At 56.9% G+C, this 19,839-nt stretch overlaps 1 protein-coding gene across 1 annotated transcript; it reads right to left on the bottom strand.

Annotated features, from left to right (window-relative positions):
• Positions 1-3,075: 3,075 nt before the first annotated feature.
• On the bottom strand, positions 3,076-10,006 carry MATK (megakaryocyte-associated tyrosine kinase). The gene is made up of 13 exons (XM_057541063.1): positions 9,975-10,006; positions 8,683-8,742; positions 8,186-8,299; positions 7,984-8,099; positions 7,678-7,897; positions 7,106-7,199; positions 5,608-5,673; positions 4,599-4,698; positions 4,439-4,523; positions 4,280-4,353; positions 3,970-4,165; positions 3,513-3,599; positions 3,076-3,416 (listed from the first exon to the last, which is right to left on the bottom strand). The coding sequence occupies exons 2-13, from the start codon at positions 8,689-8,691 to the stop codon at positions 3,177-3,179; spliced, it is 1,401 nt and encodes a 466-aa protein (XP_057397046.1). The 5' UTR covers positions 8,692-8,742; positions 9,975-10,006; the 3' UTR covers positions 3,076-3,176.
• Between the last annotated feature and the right edge of the window lie 9,833 nt (positions 10,007-19,839).

Below are 19,839 nucleotides of genomic sequence, written 5' to 3'. Positions count from 1 at the left end.
GCCGGGCTCCAGGGGTTGGAGGGACACCATTAGCCTCGGTCTGCCACCCCTCGCTGTAGGATATAAACAAGAGCCTCCCCCTCTCTGGGCCTCAGTTTCCCTAGCTGTAAAATGGTGATAACAGGACTTACCCCATGGGGCTCTCACAGGGACTCAATGAGCTGATGAAAGGAAAGAGCATCGTACAGTGACTGGCATACAGCGAGTGCTTAATGAATGTCCACTGTTAAGGCTCTTTTTTTTTTAATCATCTGGTGTGAGAAAAAGAACCTCTCAGATTTACAGATGTCAACGGGGGTTAGGGAAGCTGAGGTCCCCAGAGGTGAAGGCAATTCCAGTTGGCCCCCTGGGCACTGTGCAGGGCAAAGGAGTATGGGGCATTTTAGCTGGGTTTTGAGGTATGAATAGAAGTTCACTTTTCAGTCACTCAGTAAACACTCATTGAGCTTACTGTATACCAGGTACTGTTCACAGCAGTGAACAAAACAAACACAAATCTTGGAACTGGCATCCTAGTGGAGGAGACAGACAGACAGATAATCTGTAACTATATAATATAGCATGTCAGGTGGTCAGAAGCCTGGTGAGAAAACTCAAGCAGGGGAGGGAAGGTTGCTCTTTCAATGAAGGTGATCAGAGTGGGAGATGGAGTACAAGGCTGTAAATTCTGACAAGACTGGGTGTGAAGGGGTGGGTACTGGGGAGCCATGAGAGGTTGTGGAGCATGGGAGGGGCACAGATGGCCCTTTGGATGAGTAGCTATTGTGTGCAAGATGGGAGGCCAGGAGGATGCTAGAGGCCTGGTCAGAGCAAGGTCAGGGGAGAGGCAGGAGAGAGATCTGGAGGGAGAAAGTCTGAGGAGGAGGGAAGAGGACCGGTATACCCAGGCCCTGTTTTTGGGACAGGTGGATGATGGGACTGTCCCTCAGGCGGTGGCCTGAGAGCCGGAGCAGGATCTTGGGAAGCCCCTGAGACTGGTTTGCCAACCCCCCTCCCCAGTCCAAGGAGCCTGGGGGCTCAGGCAGGGGGAGGGGGTGCCCTGAAAACAGAGAGGAGGGGCACCGGGGTTGAGAGGGGGCAGGATGAGGCCCAGGAGGAGGACAGAGGGAGTTTGTCCCAGCGGCGGAGGAAGGCGGGAGACCCAGGCCCCGTGGATGGACTAGGGAGTGAGTGCAGAGGAAGCAGATAAGTCCTTATCTCATCTCTGCTGGCTTTGTAGAGATAAGGGAATGTAGGGAATGTTGGCTTTGTAGGGGAAAGGCACACACGGAGAAAGAGATGGAGACAGGAACTCACACACGGCATGAGTGCACACGCTCAGACACACTCACATGCAGCAAAGGGGTGCAGGCCCTGGAGAAGTCGGGGGCAGGGGCGAGCGGCCTTGGACGAGGAGGGACGGCCCGGTGGGCAGGGGCTTGATACCCAAGGGGTCGGCCAGGCAGGGAGGCCCCAGAAGCCCTGAGCCCAGGCCGGAGGGCCGGCGAGTGTTTCCAGAGGCTCCTGGGGCCTCTCCAGGCCTCAGCTGCCCCGCCTGTACGGTGGGCTGGGGCCCTGTGGAGTGGGGGCAGGTAATTCCCCTAACCGCTTCATCACTTGGAAACGCTAAAGAGCTGCTCTGTTCACAGGCCCCAATTAGCTAATTGGCCCCGGGTGGGTTAAGAGGCGCAGGAGGGATTTGGGTGTTAGGCGCAGGGGGCTTTGGCGATTTAGCAGGATGCGGCTGAAGGTCCAGACGCTGTGTCAGCTTAGAGCGCCGGATTAGGGGCAGGCCAGGGCGGTGCGGGGCCACGGTGACAGGCAGCCCCTTCCATCTGGATTAGGCGGGGGCCAGGCCACTCTCAGCCCCTCCGGCCTCCCACCCTTCATTTTCTCCCCCAGGAAGAATCGCTAAACCCCTTCGGGTGTTGGTGGGGAAACTGAGGCCAGAGGGTGGGCGGGGCTCAGGGGGGGAACTGCAGGAGGTCAGTGTGACCTTGAGACATTTCTCAGGCTCTGCTCAGGCAGGGGTGGGGCAGTCAAGGTGGGAGGCCGTGCTGTGGCCTGGTGTCCCCTCACCAGCTCAGGGGGTCCTGGGGAGGGGCCCGCACCGAGCTGGCCAGAGACCCCCTCTCCAGGCAGCCTAGAGGCTGGCTGTCTGGGAGCGTCATCAGAGAGCGGATGGCTGACAGCCACAGCAATAGCTGAGCACCAGCTGTGTGCTCTCAGTCCTTCACTGGTGTGAGCCCTCAGGGTCCTCACGTCTCCCCCGGAAAAGACGCCTGATCATAGAGGAGGCTTTGGGGGCCCATGGAGGGGGGCTGCCCCTCTAGTTTGCCCAGGACACCCCGAGTTTAGCACTAACATCCCCCATCCCAGACATGCCCTCAGTTTGACGCAGTGGCTCACGGCCAGCCCGGGCCACACAGCTACGGGTCGAGTCAGGATTCGAACCTGGGGGTGCAAGCCCGGAGCCCCCAGCCCCGCTCGAGAGTGGACGGGAGGGGCAGGGCCTTGGGACAGGCCGTGTGGCTGGCTTTTGTCAGCGAGTGTTCCCTGGAGTCACCGGGTGAGGCTGTTGGGTCGTGACAGGTGGAGGACGTAGCCACACCGGAGCGCCCCAGGAGGTGACGAGGGGCAAGGCTGGGGAGAAGAGGATGCCAGGACAGGGGACTCGGATGTCTGCAGCCGCTGGCACTCTCCCACTGTCCTTTGCACCTGGGACCCTGAGGGCTACGGTGGGGTCCTTGCCACCAAAGGAAGTGGCGGACCCGTGGGTGATGGCAAGTGGCTCTACGGGTGGCTATGATCCCTGGCCTGGGGGTATCCTGGCCCCATCCCAGGGGAAATATATGCCCCTCTGGGCTGCAAGGTCCTAGCGGGGTGAACCCCTCAGTGGGCAGACAACTGCGCAGGCAGATCACCCCCGGTGAGTGACGGGGCCCCCAGAGTGGTAGCAGAGAGAGACTCAGACACCCAGTCCTTGGAACCAGTCTTTATCCAGGCGCTAATCCTTCACTTCCCTGGGGCCGTGGTGCCCACGGGCTGCCCAGAGACCACCCCGACGCAGCCTGCCCCTGTGATGTGAGCCGGGCGGGCAGCTCGCTGGCCCTGCCCCTCCTCAGGCCTGGCCCGAGTCCCCACCCTGTGCCCCCCACTGTCTCAGTCCTCTGGGGCCCGAGGCCCCGCAGGCAGGGTCAGGGCTCCTGGCTGCGGGGCAAGGTGGGACCGTCTGCATCCTGCCCCCCGTTGGGGGCCGAGGCGCCCGCGCTGCGCAGCTCCCGGGCCAGCTTCTCAGCCAGTTTGCGGAAGGGCGGCCGGCGAGCGGGCTCAGCCTCCCAGCAGCTGCCCATGAGGGCGTGGATGGGACCCGGGCAGCCCTCGGGGGGCTCCATGCGGTACCCCTTCTCCACGGCCTCTGACACCTCCTTCAGCGACTACGGGCAGAGGGCACGCCGGTGCGGGCTGGGGGTCAGGATCACGACCCCTAGACCTGCGGGGGACCCAGCACCGCCCCCCCCGCCCCTTCTCACCATTTTGGGGTACGGAGCCCGGCCATATGAGAAGACCTCCCACAGCAGCACCCCGAAACTCCAGACGTCCGACTTGCTGGAGAACTTCTGTGGGGCCGGAGATCAGGGGGAGAGGGACCCCTCAGGGCTTCTGCCCCAGCCCCTGCTTCCTCCAGGAAGTCCCCCTGGGTTGACCTTTAGTCCCAGGTCTCCTCCCAATAGGCTCCTGCCTCTGAATCCGCCCCACCCCCCAACCCAGACTCAGTGCAAGAACGAGGTTATTCTTGCTCTCACTTGCTGAGCCCAAGACTGTTTCAGAAATGAGGAGACCAAAGCCCAGACTGGGGCTAAAAGGAACAATTATGGGCCAAGGGCTTACCAGGGAGGCGGAGCCATTCCCTTGGAGGTTCAGAGAGGCAAGAGACAGGCCCAGGGTCACACAGTGGAGCTAGGGCCCTGGGGGGTAAGGGGGGCTCACCCCGTGTTTGAGAGCCTCGGGTGCCGTCCATTTGACTGGAAGCCGGCTGGAGTCCAGCCCCTTCCGCTCAGCTTTGGCCAGGCCAAAGTCGCTGACCTTGGCCACCAGGTCCTCGGACACGAGGATGTTCCGGGCAGCCAGGTCTCGATGCACCAGCTTCTTGCTCTCCAGGTATTCCATGCCCTCGGCCACGTGCCTGGAGTGGAGGGGTGGTGGGCACGGGGCTCGGGTGCCTGGACCACAGACTTCCAAGGCCAGGCTCCTCCCTGCTCCATGCCTCGGTCTCCCTGCCCCCGGGAGCCCCACTCACAGGGAAAACTGCAGGAGCTGGGGGGTGTTCACAAGAGCCCGGCCCCGCGTCCGTAGAAAATTCACCAAGTTACCCTGTGTGGGAGACACGGGTGGGGTGAGGGCTGCTGGAGGCTGCTCGGCCGCCGCACCCCGCCCAGCCCTCGGGCCCTGCCCCCACCTTGCTCACGTGCTCCATGACGATGTAGAGGCCCTGGTGCAGGATGACACCCAGCAGACGCACCAGGTTCTTATGCTGCATCTTCCTGGGGGCAGGCGGGCGTGGGGTGAAGGTGGCTTGGACCCCCGCCCCAGGGTGCCCTCCCCTCACCAGGACTCACGTCATGACCGCCGTCTCGTCCAGGAAGGCCTGGGCTGTCACGTCGCACTTGATGTTCTTCACGGCCACCTTCTGTCCCAGGTACTCACCCTGCAGGACGGCTGGGGGCCGGTGGGGGAGGAGATCAGGACCCCACAGAGACTGGACAGACACAGGGACATACCCACTCACACTGACCCCCAAGGATGCCGATGCAGCGGTGGGTCCCCAGGCCTGGAAACCCCTCCCCTACAAGCTCCAGATCCCTGAGCAAAGAGAATCACCTAAACCAGTCTGCAAACTCCAGCCCTCGGGCCCAATCCAGTCCCATCGTGGGTTTTTGCAAGGCCCGCAAGCTCAGAATGGGTTTTTACATTTTTAAGTGGTTGAAAAAAGATCAAGAGAAGAATATTTTTTGACATGAAAATTACACAGAATTCAATTTCAGTGTCCATAAATAAAGTTTTATTGGCACACGGCCATGCCTGTTCATCTCCCTGCGGCCTGTGGCTGCTTTCCTGTTACAAGGACAGAGCTCAGCAGATGTGACAGATGGAAAATACACACTCCAGCCCTTCCCAGAGAAGGTCTGTGAGCCCTGATCTAGGCCCCGGGACCTTCCAGGATAATAACTTCAGGCAACGGCAACAAAACAGAGGGACCAGGGACTTCCCTGGCAATCCGGTGCTTAAGAATCAGCGCTTCCACTGCAGGGGGCAGGGGTTCCATCCCGGTTGGGGACTAAGATCCCGCATGCCCTGCAGTGCAGCCCGGAAAAAAAACAACAACAAAACAAAAGAGGGACCAGAGGGACCAGCGTGCGCAAGAGCCCGGGGTTGTGAAGGACTCACACCCACTGGGTGCCTGCCTGAACTACCTTTCTCCTGGCCCCAGCTGTCGTGAACCTCCTTTCACAGAGAGGAGCCCTTGGGTCCTCAGCCGCACAGCAAGTAGGTATCAAATGAAGATGTGAATTCATCTCTGGGACCCCCCCCCACCCTCCTTCAGCCCCTGCCAGGCCCCCCGCTCACCTCCAAACTCTCCTTCTCCGATCTGTGCTCCCAAGGTCAAATGCTGCAGGTTCAGTAACCAGCCGGCTGTCGGGGGGAGACCCGGTCAGAGGGCTGCCAGGTGCCAGCCCCTCCCACGGCAGCTCCACCTGGCGGGAGACCAGGCCGTGTCTCCCACGGCACACGTCCCCAGCAGTGGCCCAAGGGCGTGTCTGAGGCTCCGCACTCCTGGTACCAGTTATCGGGCGGCCAAAAGCAACAGAGCCCTTCTCTGTTCCATCTGGAGACTGTGTCCTTCCAAGGACCCTGTGGGCTCTTCCTTTACAATCCTTTACCCCCAACCACTCAGGGACACCCACACGGGCCAAAAAATACAACAGAGACTGGTAAAGCTTCCAGAACCTTCTGGTAAAGGTTCTGGAACCTTCCAGAATCTTCCAGCGCTCTAAGTCATCATGTGTTCCAGCTTCCCTGATCTTTCTCTCAAGCACCCCTGTGTTCTTCCCCCCCCCCGCCCCCAGCAGATTCTGTAGGTCTCCTCCTCTTCCTCCCCAAAGCCCCTCTCCAAATCACGAGCCCTTGAGTACAATCAGGCACGGTGACACCAGCCTCCACCCAGGTGCCATCCCCAAGATGCTTCCAAGGAGACAGCCACGATCACCAGGTTCAAAAGGGGTGGCCACGGTAGGGCACATTGGCTCTGAGCATGGAGGATTTCACTACTCAAGGGCTGGAAAAGCATTTCAGGTGAGAGGAATAGAAGGCACAACAGTACAGAGGCATGAGAGGAAACGAGGAGTCACACAACCCCAGGGGCTTGTGGAACAGAGGAAGGGCCTTGTAGATGAAGCAGGAAAGACAGCTCAGCCACAGGGGAAGGTTCTGGAAGGCAGTGGAGCTGCCTGAACTCCCTCCTTTAGGCAGGGGAGTGATACGGGTGATTTTCACGGTAGACAGCTGCCTCTGAGGCCACAGGGTTCGGGAGGAAGTGGGGGACTCCCCCCTCAGGAAAGAGGCGGTCTGACTGGACGGTCTGAGGCTGGGCTAGAGCAGGAGCAGCCAGCCAGGGAGGGGCCGGATTTTTTTTTTTTTTTTTGGCGGCACCGGGCGTCTTGCGGGATCTTAGTTCCCGGAAGGACCAGGGAGTGAACCCTTGCCCCCTGCAGTGGAAGCGCAGAGTCCTAACCACTGGAAGTCCTGGGGAGGGGCCAGGATTAACAGGTGTTAGAACTTGCCCATGGAGAGGATGTGGGAGGGTGGGGGGCGTCGAGGATCTGCCCAGGGTTTCTGGCTCAGGGATGATGGGAACAGGGGCAGGGGTCGGGGTGGGGGGAAGCAGCAGGTGTGAGAACCAGATCAATATTGTGCCCCGCCCGGCCCAAGGGCAGCCCAGGTCTTCTGCCTGCAGAGCCAGGCACAGCGACCTGCTCAGGTGATGTGGCCTTGGCCGTGTGCCCAGGCCCCAGGGCCCTGCCTCCCCAGGCCAGGTAACACTGAGAGGAAGGGCGGGGCCCCCTACCCTTGGCCAGCTCCTCCTCCGCTGACTTGGTGCCCTGCTTTCTCTTGGGTTTCACCAGCTTCGTGCAGATGGCCCCCTTGTCCTTGCTGTAATGCTGCAGGGCGGGGCAAGACAGAGGCAGCCATGAGCCCACCCCGTGGGTGAGGGAACCCCTGCATCCCATCCCCTTCCGAGGGAGGGATCTCTGGATGGGGTGGGTGGGAGCTGGGGAGGAGGAGAGGGGGTTCGTTCCCACAGGACTCTTTAGGCTGGTTTCCATGGGAACAGGAAAGGATGCAGACTAGCAGGAAACAGGAGGATGGGGAGTGTCTTGGCATTGGTGTCAAATTGGAGGTTCCTAGGTGTCCCCAGAGGAGTCACCCCAGTCTCTGGAGGTGGGACCTGGAGGACTCAGACCAACTGTAGGGTTTGGTGGCCCATGGAGACCAGCCCCTCCTTCTCCCCACTGGGGAGCAGACACCTCTGGGGTCCCATGTCCAGCCAGCCGTTGGGGTAGGGCGGAGCCTGGCATCCCTCCATCTCCGCAATGGGGGGGCATGGGCTCTGGGGTCCCGGGCCTGTGGCGGCCACACCTCCACCATATCCATGAGGTTGCAGAAGCAGACCGCCTCGTCGATGGTGAGGTGGCCGTCGCGGTGCAGCACACGGTAGTGGATGACGTCACGGCCGAAGCTCACGCACAGCACGTAGTCGCCCGGGTGCCGCGCGGACTCTCGCACCAGGAACAGCCCGTCCTCGGGCGGCTGCAGTTGCTGCACAGCCTCCTGGCCTGAGATCTTCCCGTGGAACCACCTGCGGCCGGCGGGAAGGCGGGCTGGGCATGGCTGGCCGGGCCCCGCTGACCCCGCCCTGGTCCCGGTCTCTTCCCCACGACTCACGGCATGAGGCTGAGCTTGGGGTCCGCCGAGAGGGCCTCGCGCTCCCGCAGTGCGCCCGCCGCCAGCAACCCCTCCTGCCCGCTGGCGTGGTGCTTGGCGCGGTACCAGCTCTTGTTCTGCGGGAAGGGAGCCAGGTGGGGTCGGTGGGGTGGTTTCCTGGCGGAGTCCCCTCTCCCCAAGCACACCCCCCCTCCCCACTCACCTCGCAGGCCTCCAGGATGGTGACCACGTCACCCTTGTGGAAGGCCAGCTCCCCGGGCTTGGGGCGCGTGTGCTCACACTTGGTGATGCATTGGGTGCCTGGGGCCCAGCGCCTCTAGCGGGGGGAGGGGGGGGTGCCGAGAGGGGGAAAGGGGTCATGAGAGAGATGCGGGGGTGAGGGGAGAGAGAGGCCCAGAGGAGAGAGAAAGACTGGATTGAGGCAGAGACCACAAACAGCACACAGCGAGAGAGGAGAGGAGAGAGGGCGAGGGAGCAGCGAGCAGAGGACATATCAGAGTGACAGAGCAGGGGCCCAGGGCAGGAGGGCAGGAGGAAAGGGTGAAAGAAGAACAACACCAAGTGATAGAGGAAGATTGGCAGACACCGCCAAGGGGCCACGGGTCAGAGAGTAAACCTCCCACTCCCCATGGAGCGGAGCTCCTGTGGACTGAGCAGAGGAAGGGTCGGGGCACAGGCACTCAAGTTGGGGGTACTCACCGTTGGCATCCTGGCTGAGATGGGTGAGGAGTGCCAGGCGTGGAGGAAGCGAGGGCTCCCCTGGGGAGGGGGCAGAGACCAGCTGGAGAGCCCAGATTCAAGCGAGGCTGGGGCCCCAAGGGCCATGACTACCACTTCCAGCCCAGGCCAGGTGGAGGTGACAGCCAGCCGGCCTCCCCAGGCTTGTAGGGGCTCCCCAAGCCCCTCTGGGGAGGTGGTCTTTCCCTGGGAGAGTTCCTTAGCATGGAGCCTGGCCCCGCCATCATCCCCAAAGGGAAACTGAGGCACAAGGCAGGCACAGAGCAAGTGGCCAGGGGCTGACTCAGGCCCCAGCAGCCCACACAGTGCGTGGGGAGCTTGGAGCCACCTAATGGAGCCTGGTTCTTCCTCTTTTCTGGTAAGTAGGCAGGGACAGGACAAGGAAATACAGGAAGATTCAAGGTCATTCCTAAGAATCTCTGACCCTGGAGGGGGTGGGGGCCAGAGCAGTGCAGCCCTGCTGGGCTCCTGTGGCTGCCAGCTGAGCCTCTCTCCTCTCCCACCCCACGCCGACCCAGGACGGACACACAAAGTCCCTCACTGCTGCTGGGGCCCGGGCATTTCCTCCCCCTGCTTCCCCCATGGACCCCACCAGGTGGCTGGGCAGTGGGACAGGTTGGGAGGAGTGAGTCTCTGCTCCTGGAATATATGCCCCCAGAAATCCCCAGCCGTACGTGTACTCACACGCATACTGATCCACGTACACACGAGAACACACAGAAACACACAGGTGGACACAGGTACCCACAGGCACGCGGGTATGCAAGCAAAAGCAGGTTCTCCTAGAGACAGTTGTGCACACACGTCTACACGTGTGAACACACGCACAGACTCTCGGACATTCGGAAACGTGTGTACCGGCCCCCCGCCCCCACCACACACAAACCCACACTTGAACACCTGGGCGCCAGACGCTGGGCCACTCGGGCACGCAGAGCTACACGCAGGGCCGCGCAAACGCAGCTCGGAGACACGCGCACATCCCTCCACGTGGACCCGCGGATACACACACCCAGGGGCTTGCAGACGCGCACACCCGCACCCACAAAAATACCACCCCGCCCCACCCCGCTCCTGGTCGCATCTAACCACCCCCCACCCCAGCCGCGTACCGGCCGCGCGCCCCGGACGCGCACGCTCGCGCTCGCACACCGGCCCCTCCCGCGCTCGCCCGGCATAACCCCACCCGCGAGCCCTTGGGGTCCCTCCACTGTCCCACCGTCTCTCCCCACCATCCCCACCGGCGCGCTCACCTGTTCAGGGGTCGCCCATGGGCCGCACCCCGCGCCCGCCCCCAGGAGGGCCCCCGCGCCCCGGCTGCGCACCCCGAGGCGGCCCCGGGTGCACAACTTGGAGCAAGTTGCTCCGCTTCCTCATTTTCGGGGGGAAGGCTGGGATTGAGGAGCGGGGGATCGGGAGGCGCGGCGGCCTGGGAGGCCCCCGCGGGTCCTAGCGCCGGTCTTACTGCGGTCTGCTTAGCGCGCCGCCGCCGCCGGCGGCCCCTCCCCGCCCCGCCTCCGAGGCCCCAGGCGCCTCCCGCACGGCCCGGGCGGGGGCCGGCGGCGTTCTCGGGCTGCACGCCGCTCCCCGGCCTGGCGCTGCGGGGCGCGCACCCCCGCCCATTCCGGGAACCCACACCTTGGAGCGTGGAGCTAGTGCCGCGCGGTCACAGGGAGGGGAAGGAGAGTGAGCTTCCCGTCCGGGGAGGTAAGCAAGCCACAGAGCCCAGACAACACTGTGGACCCTTCTGACTGGGATTCCAACGCCCTCAGTCAACTCCTCTAACAACAAGGATCTCATTTCAGTACCTGGCCCCTGGAGAGGGCTGCTGGTGCCTGGAGCAAAGAAAGCCCTCAAAATGTCAACCACTATGAATATCCTTATCATCATCAACGACATTAAGGGAAAATTGGGGCCACAGGAAAAAAATCATCTGGAATTGGAGGCCTCCTGGCAGAGCAGCCATCCTTGGACGGTAAGAGTGGGGCCTCCACAGCGCCAACCCAGCTGTGCCAGAGGCAGGTGCTGCACCCTCCCAGCCTCAGTTTCCTCCTCTGTAGGGCCAGGCAGCACCAGCTTCCAGCTCAGAGGACAACTTGATGAGCATTTGATGGCCTGGGGGCCTGGCTCTCAGCTGTCGCTCTGCGATCTCCCTTACGACTCTTTCTATGAGTGGAGGACTCCGCTTGGACAAGGATGAAGCTGATCTCAGCAGGGTGATGAAGCAAGATGCCCAGAATTTAATTTTCTGGTACCCCAGAAGGCTGTCTGTGCCTCTAAGATGTCATGTGACTTCTGGCAATAGAGGCCCAGTTACAAGAATTACAGATATTCAATATCATGCAATATTATGCAACAAAAACTAGGAAACTATGTGTATTAAAATGCTAAAATCTCTGGTTGTCAAAAACCACCACCACTTACCTGGAATGTGATACAATACAAACTGCACAATCCCATTCACGTTACACAGGAGACAGTAAGTCCAAGGGGAACATTCCAGAAGGGGACCCTCCAACCGGCAAAGGGTTATTCCCAGTGAAGGAAGCAGGTAGGAGGTGAGCAAGGGGGAGGACGTCTTTCTCTGTGGTGGTGTAATTTACTGATGCTGGCAGCGTTTGCAGGGAGCTTTCCTGCTCGTCAAGCTCCCTGTGCTCCATGGATCTGGCTGTGGGATCATCCCAGGGTGTGCCCCAGCCCCCTCTTCCCAGCCACGGGCGCTGCTTTGGACCAAGGGGCTGGGGACCCTGCAGCCAGCATTCAGCAGGGTCACTGGGGGCCAACCATATATGGCAAACCATCATCACTTGCCCAAAATAGAAATGCAGCGTCAAAGTAGCCACAGCGGAAACCCAGCAGCACCATTAGAGTCATACCAGCCACTTCAGCGGCCCCAGGCCCACGATGGAAGTCTGCCTGCTCTGCTCAGCAAGGCCATGAGCCTGTGCTTAAGACACCCCAACACCCCATGGAGACTTTCTCCTTGATGCAGCCAGAGAGATGGGAGGAGGTCGAAGGGGTCTGCTTTCTCTCTCTGCAAAACCATGATACTTGGTGTCTGAGAAACAGCGACATCCTCCCCAGGACCCCCAGGGGTCCTTGTCTCACACTCTGGGAGGCCCTTCCCTGGAATGAATAACCAGAGAAACCAGAGGTGTTGAGACTGGAGGACAGTCTTTTTTTTTTAATTTAGTTTTATTTATTTATTTTTGGCTGTGTTGGGTCTTTGTTGCTGCGCGCGGGCTTTCTTTAGTTGCGGCGAGCGGGGGCTACTCTTCATTGTGGTACGCGGGCTTCTCACTGCAGTGGCTTCTCTTGTTGCGGAGCACAGGCTCTAGGCGCGTTGGCTTCAGTAGTTGTGGCACGCGGGCTCAGTAGTAGTGGCTTGCGGGCTCTAGAGCGCAGGCTCAGTAGTTGTGGCGCATGGGCTTAGTTGCTCCGTGGCACGTGGGATCTTCCCGGACCAGGGCTCGAACCCGTGTCCCCTGCATTGGCAGGTGGATTCTTAACCACTGTGCCATCAGGGAAGCCCTGGACGACAGTCTTAAAAGGAGACAGCGTCAGGTGCCCAAAGCAACAAGGGCTGGCCTGGGTGAGGGAGGCCCCCGTGGTGTGGGCACGGGGCATGGAGCTGTGCCTGACTCTAGGGGGATAGATTTGAGTCCAGGGTTTATTTGGGTCATAAGGGGTGAGCTCCCCATCTCTGGAGGCAACCAAGAATCAGCCACTTTGAATCACAAAGACGCTATGGCTCTTCCAGTCCCTGGAGGCGGCAATACCAGTTTCTCCTGTCTCTTGCCTTCTACCAGCCTGAAGCCAGTTGGTAGCCACATCACGGATCGGTCTCCCAGACTTCCCCAGTGCCAGGCTCCTCACCCTCCACATTTCAGTCCTGTTGACTTGATTCCAGAAATTCTCTGACCTCACCCCGCCCCAGGCAAGCCATGTGGTGCAGGCTGGTGACACAGAAGCCCCCTCCCCGCTCTCCCGGTTGCCTCCAGTTCTCCGCCGTGCTATCATACACCTTCCACTGCACCAACAAGGGATGAAAACGTGGTCGTGCCCCCCCCCCCACTCCACACTCTATACCCTTGCATAGCTCCCCACTGCCCGAGGACAGAGCCTCAAATGCTCAGTCCGGCACTCAGGGCTCTTTGTGTTCAGCCTCCAGCTGACCCCCCGGGCCTCTTCTCCTGCTCCTACCAAGTATCTCCCAGTCTGGCAGCACTGAACTGCAGGAGCTTGCCTGGCTGTCCCCTCTGCCTGGGATGTCCTACCCCCTTGTCCAGCGGGCATCCCCAGCTCTCGCCATCTTTATCAAGCCTTCTCCCATGCCCCCACCCTTCTCAGAGTAAGACCTCACTTCTATGCCCTGAAAGGACACAACACTAGCCCTCTCATCTTGCTGTGTGACGGGCGTGGACCTGGCCTTGGTGACTAAGCCCATCAGCCTGCCTGAGAAGGAACCAGCCCAGGGGAAGCAGAGAGACTGAACCCCTCGGGGAGAATTCAAATGCTTGGATCCAGCCATGCCTGGAGTTCATGCTCTGCCTAGTGTTGGAAGCTGGTCTTTGCTTTTTGGTGGCTTCGGGAGGGGGTTTCTGCCACTTGCAACCAAAGGGATTCCTAATACTGAAAATGGGACCAGAAGTTGGGTGTTGAAATGAACGGAATCGGGGCTTCCCTGGCGGTCCAGTGGTTAAGACTCCGCGATTCCAATGCAGGAGGTGTGGGTTCGATTCCTGGTAGGGGAACTAAGATCCCACATGCCGAGTGGCCAAAAAAAAAAAAAAGAAAAGAAATGAACGGACTCTATGATGTGGAACTGGTGAGTCAGATTAGGTTGCCCTAAACCTAGCTAGGAAGAGGGAACTCCTGGGTGTCCCCTTCCACAAGCTGATAAATCCGCCGTCCACCCACCGGGTCAGGTGGCACTGGCAACAGAGGAGCCCTGATGGACCTACCCCATCCCCCTCCCAATGGCCTTTCTTTTGCTCGTCCAAATCTCACTGTTCCTCACCTTTCTCATCTTTCTCTTGTTTTCACTGTTGCAGTTTGCCCAACCCTCCCTTCTCCAAACTCCTGGAGATTATTGGGGCCAATCCTCTCTCTTTGGAATTGGAGCAGCTGAGACAGAGAGGCGAGGCTGCTTGCCCTTGGTCACACAGCTGGCTGGGGCTGAGAGTCAGGCCCGCGGACTCCCCCACTGGGGTTCTAAACTTCTCAAGGGCGGGGCACATTTCTTATTCTCCTTTACTAATACAGAGGAAAATCGTAGTAGGCATGAACAAAGGGCATCATGTGACAGGCCCTTTACGTAATGCATCAGTTGGAATTAGGATTGGCTATACGGGGTGAAAGACCCCCAGTGCTAGAGGTTTGAATTAGATAGGAATTAGTCCTCTCTGAGGGAGGCAATCCAGGGCTGTGACAGGGACCCAGGCTCCTGCCGTCTTCTGGCTCTGCCTTTCTCAGCCCTTGAATTTCCACCTCTTGATCCAAGATGACTCCTCAAGCTCCATCCATCCCATCTGCATTCCAGCCAACAGGAAGCAGGAAGTTTCAGAGAACAATGGTGCACCTCTTCCCTTTAAGGACTTTTCCTGCAAGATGCACATGACACCTTCTCTTCTTCCCACTGGGTAGAACTTAGCTACAAGGCCAAACCCAGGAGCAGGGGAAGCTGGGAAATATGGACTTTACACTAGGGGCCAAGGAAGAGGGGGAGGCGGGAGCATTGGCCTCCTCTTCCTCAAAGCTCCCAGGCTCACTCCCACCTCAGGGCCTTTGCATTCCTGTTCCTCCTGCCTGGGACACTTCCCCAGACATACCCAACATTCCAGAAACCCCACAGAATATTTCAACCCGCTGACACTTCACACCCCCTGCCTTTGAAGCTCTGTAGAACTACCACGTTCAGAGAGAACATATATTTTACTTTATCTTGTTTACGGGCTGCGTCTTCTCTAGAACGTCAGCTCCCTGAAGGCAGGGATTTTGGATGGTGTCATTCACTGCTGTGGCCTCAGTACCTGGCACACAGCAGGTGCTCAGAACATACTTTTTAAGCCAGTGAATGTTGGGGAGAGAAGAGGTAATGAGCAGTGCCTGTCACTTGTGAGGTGAGCGCTCTCATTGGACCCATTTTGCAGATGAGAAAGCTGAGGCTCAGAGGGTGCCATGCTCCGGGACATGGGAAGTGGTGGGCTGGGCTTTAAGCTCAGGCCCATCTGGCTCCAGGGCCCACATACCGGCTGCCCGGCAAGGTGTGGGGCACAGGGTAGACCTCCCAAAGAGAATGCGCCAGTAACAGCTTTCTGGATGTGGAGGGGCAGGTGAGGCAGGGCAGCTGCTGCCAGGGGTGGGGACAGCTGAGCTGTGGGGACCCAGTGGATCCTCGGCTGGAGCACGCCGGATCAGACTGCCCCAGTTAACACACCTTTAAATTTAGCTTTCTCTCCCTGCCAGGGGACGCAGGGGATTCAGCGCAGGAATACTCCCCTCTTTCGAGGAAAAATGCTTTGCAACCAGAGTGCGGTCTGCTGGGCCATTCTTGACTTGTCCAAGGAAGGGCCTCTTGGACGACCCGCTTTGGGTGCCAAGGGTGAGCTTCAGGCAGATCTGCCTTTGATGGGAGAGGGTGCCTGCTCTTCCCCCATGTCCCTTGGTCCCGTCTTCCTTGTACCAAAGGTGGAGCTGGGCACCTCACTTCCCAGGCATGCTCAAGGGTTCAATATATGTAACCTGGGTCTGTGTCACCTCCTGGCTTGGAACTTTCCCCTGGTGCCTGCTGTGCTCGTGAAACCCAGCTCCCCGCTGTGGCTTGGCCGGCCGCTGTCACCTCTCTGCTCCCAGGTCTCTCCTATTCCTCAAATGCTCCAGGCACCGTCCAGCCTCAGGGCTTTTGCACGTGCTGTTTTTGCCTCCTAGTGTGCGCTCCTCTCAGCTCTTCGCAAGGCAGGCTCCTTCTTATCATTTCCAACTCCTCCAAGAGACCGTGCCTGACCACTCAGAGGGGCCACCCACCATCAAAGCCTAAATCACTGCCGGTTACCTTGTCTTACTCGCTCCTGTTGATTGCCTTTGACTCGCCTTGCTCCCCTTGACAGAGTGTAGGCTCCGTGAGCGAGGGCAGGGACTGGCTGTGGCCTGGGCAAGCATTTATCTCTGGAGCCTGGCACGCGGTAGGCCCTCCCAGAACAAATGAACGCAGAGTTGTGTGAGAGGGTAAAGTTAGAGGGACAGCAGGCAATCCACAAGGTACCGGAAGACTTGCCCCTGTGCCCCTGCTCCAGGATCCCACCTTGATCCTCCCCATCCTGTCCCCGACACCCTCATCCTCTAACGTAGGAGTCAGCAAACTCTCTGTCAAGGGCCACATGTCTTGACTACTCAGCTCTGCAGTTGTAGCTCAAAAGCCAACATAGAGAGAGAACACAAGGGAAAGAGAACAGGTATGGCTGCATTCCAATAAAACGTTACTTATGGATGCTGAAATTTCAACTTCATGTACTGTTCACATGTCATGCAATATTGTGACTCTTTTTTCCCCGCCGTTTAAAAATGTAAAGAACCGGGCTTCCCTGGTGGCGCAGTGGTTAAGAATCCGCCTGCCAATGCAGGGGACACAGGTTCGAGCCCTGTTCCGGGAAGATCCGACATGCCGCGGAGCAACTAAGCCCGTGCGCCACAACTACTAAGCCTGTGCTCTAGAGCCCTCGAGCCACAACTACTGAGCCCGAGTGCCACAACTACTGAAGCCCACAGGCCAAGAGCCCATGCTCCGCGACAAGAGAAGCCACCGCAATGAGAAGCCTGCGCACCTCAACAAAGAGTAGCCCCTGCTCGCCGCAGCTACAGAAAGCCCACACGCAGCAACAAAGACCCAACACAGCGAAAAATAAATAAATTAATTAATTAACTAAATTTTAAAAATATTTTTTAAAAAATGTAAAGAACCATTTTTAGCTCACTGGATGCACAAAATCAGATGGTGTGCGCTAGATGGTGGGTAAGTGGGCTGTAGTTTGCTGACCTCTGGTCTCTGTCTTTATTTTCTTATAAGTAGGCACATTTTCTAATCTATTTGATCCTGTAAGTGCACTTCTCATCTATTAAATTAAATGTGTCGCTATTCATGGCACATAGTAAGCTCTCAAGTGCTCTCCAAACTACATAAAGCTCCCCGACTCAGCGATGAGCCCCTCGAAGGTATGGATGTTTTCTTCTTGTCAAAATTAATAGTAGCAATACTTGTAGAGTGTTTGGCTGTGTGCTGAAGACTGTGCGAAGCTTAAAAAAAACTGTTTTAAACAAAGCACTGTGTGTCTCACTCCCCAAGGGCTGCCACTGCAGTTTCTACTGGCTGTTTCTCTGGCATTTGCTTCCATCTTCCCGAATAATGGTTTACACATCTCTGGATTTACCAGTTGAACACTGTCCATTGATTTCCTACTCCTGAAAGTATAGATTAAGCTCTATTAGGCATATTGCTCTCCCAAAAGTTATATCACAACTTTTGTTTAAATGAATATTCAGTGTTTATGTTATTATATGAAAATATTGTTCACAGTGCAACAGTGTGCACTAAGGAACACTTTTATTTTCTAGGACTTGTTTTTTGATTTTCCTGGAGTTAGTGATTGCCTTTGTTTTTTGTGTGTCTGTGACTCTCTCCCCAAGCCCCTCAGGTGGAACTAACTTCTCCACATAGGGGCAGTTGTTGCCCGGCTGTGCTTCTGGCTCCTCTTCTTCAGCGCCTGGGATTCCTGGGATGTAGCTCCAGTTTCTTGGGGTAAGGTCTCCTGTTTCTTGGTTTGTGCCCTTGTTTTGGGAAGGTATGCTCCCTGGGCATTTCCAGAGGAAGTGTTTTCCTTCAGCTCTCCTGTGTGATTGGTGGTTTGGCTGAGGACAAGTGTTCTGAGTAGTGGATATATTCCCTTGCCTTAGGTCTTCCAGCTTCCAGTCTTGGGCAGTTGAACAATCTGAACTGTTCTGCTTCCTCATTTTCTGCTTGTCACTCCCTTTCTCTCTGGAAGCTTGTAGAATCTGCTCCATCTTCTCTTTATTCTCCACATCCTGCATTTTCACAGTGTGGGTTTGGTGTGGGTCTATTTTTCACCTGTGGTGCTGTACATTCAGTGGGCTCTATCATATCTTCCATTCCTGGCAAACTTTCTTGGATGATGTCACTGGTGATTTTTCCACTTTTAATTTCTCTGGTCTCTCTCTGTGGAACTCTTCTTTGTCATATATTGGGCTTCCTGGATTGATCTAATTTTCTTGTCTACATTTTTTTCTTTTTATCTTCTCATTCTGTTTTTTTTTCTTCCAACGCTTCTGTTGCCATTTGAATTTTGATCCTCAGGTTTTTCATTTCCAAGAGCTTTTTCTGGTTCTTTGAATGTTCCTTTTCAAAAGGCAAATTTAAATTTGTTTCCTGGCTAGTGAACTTTCTATTCGCTCTCTGAGGATAATACATATGCATAAGGTTTTTTTCTAGAATTGCTTTCTTCTGTTCTCATTCTCTCTTTCCTCCAAGTTACTTTTCCCCCCTCTCTTTGGGTTTTGGCCTCTTCGCTGGCTAACATGAGGGGAGGGCTACAGAGCTGACAGGAAGCCCCTCGCCATGGGAGTGGCTTCACTCTGGGGGTGATTGTGGGGGGACTGGCCACTGTTGGGGAGTCCCCGAACATCAGCAGCACCTTTAGGGCTTTTCTCACACATGGAACATGGCGTGACTTCCATTTTAATCACTGGTTTTCACTCTCACCCCTGCCCTCCATCACGCCCGTGTCCCTGAGGCTAAACCTTTCTGGGCAGCAAGTGTTTAAAAAAATGCATTTTATTACTGAGTTCTCCCCACAGCTCTACAAGTTTGCTGCTATGAGTTTTAATCCGATTTTATAAGAGGCTCAGGAGGTGAAGTGAGCACCTGACACCCCATGGCTAATATGATAAAGGGCCACGGAGTCACCCTCACTGCAGGAAGTGACAACTCTGGTTCATCTTTGGGTTCTCCCAAGAAAGTGGTGTTTGCTGATTGAAACTGAAGAAATTTCAACATTCTCAATGGGAGACACAGCGAGGCCCTATGAGTGATGGCCCATGGCACATAATAGGTGTTCAATCAACATGTGTTGAATGAATGAGATAATGAAAGAACAGCATAATGAGGATATAAGACGTGGCAGAATGAAACCTAACTGTTAAACGTATGTGCAGAAAAGAATTTTGGAAAATAAGAGGGCACAGTCCTGACCTGGGGACGGTGAATGAGGCTCCTTTGTCTACAGTGTGGGGGGAGGTGTGAGGGGGAACTCGCAAACCTCTGGTGGAATGCGGTCTTCCACATGGAAGTTTCAAATGTCTTAAAATGTTCATGCCTTTCGATCTTGGGCATCTGTGGAAGGGAGAGAATCCCAAATGTTCAGGAACGTGTTTGCAGAGGTATAATTTATAATTTGAAAACAATCTAAATGTCCAACAGTAGGGGAACAGTTAAGCAAATTAGGGTATGTTCATTTGGTGGAATGTTATGCAGCTATTAAAAATTACATCTCTTGGGCTTCCTTGGTGGTGCAGTGGTTAAGAATCTGCCTGCCAATGCAGGGGACACGGGTTCGAGCCCTGGTCTGGGAAGATCCCACATGCCGCGGAGCAACAAGGCCCGTGAGCCACAACTACTGAGCCTGTGCATCTGGAGCCTGTGCTCCGCAACGGGAGAGGCCGCGACAGTGAGAGGCCCGCGCACCGCGATGAAGAGTGGCCCCCACTCGCCGCAACTGGAGAAAGCCCTCACACAGAAACGAAGACCCAACACAGCCAAAAATAAATAAATAAATTAAAAAAATTTTTTTTTAAAAATTACATCTCTTCATAGTAGCCAAAAAGTGGAAATGACCCACATGTCCATCAACTGGTGAATGGATAAAATGTGGTCCATCCACACACTGGAATATTATCATCCATAAAAAAAGAGTGAAACACTGACATACACTGCAACGTGGATGGACCTTGAGAACATGATGCTCAGTGAGAGAAGCCAGACACAGAAGGACACACAGTGTGTGATTCCATTGACGGGAAACGTCCAGAACAGGCAAATCCACAGAGACA

Source organism: Balaenoptera acutorostrata, chromosome 2 (assembly GCF_949987535.1).
Source record: "Balaenoptera acutorostrata chromosome 2, mBalAcu1.1, whole genome shotgun sequence".
Classification (NCBI taxonomy): domain Eukaryota; kingdom Metazoa; phylum Chordata; class Mammalia; order Artiodactyla; family Balaenopteridae; genus Balaenoptera; species Balaenoptera acutorostrata.
This window is presented reverse-complemented; position numbering and strand designations above follow the sequence as displayed.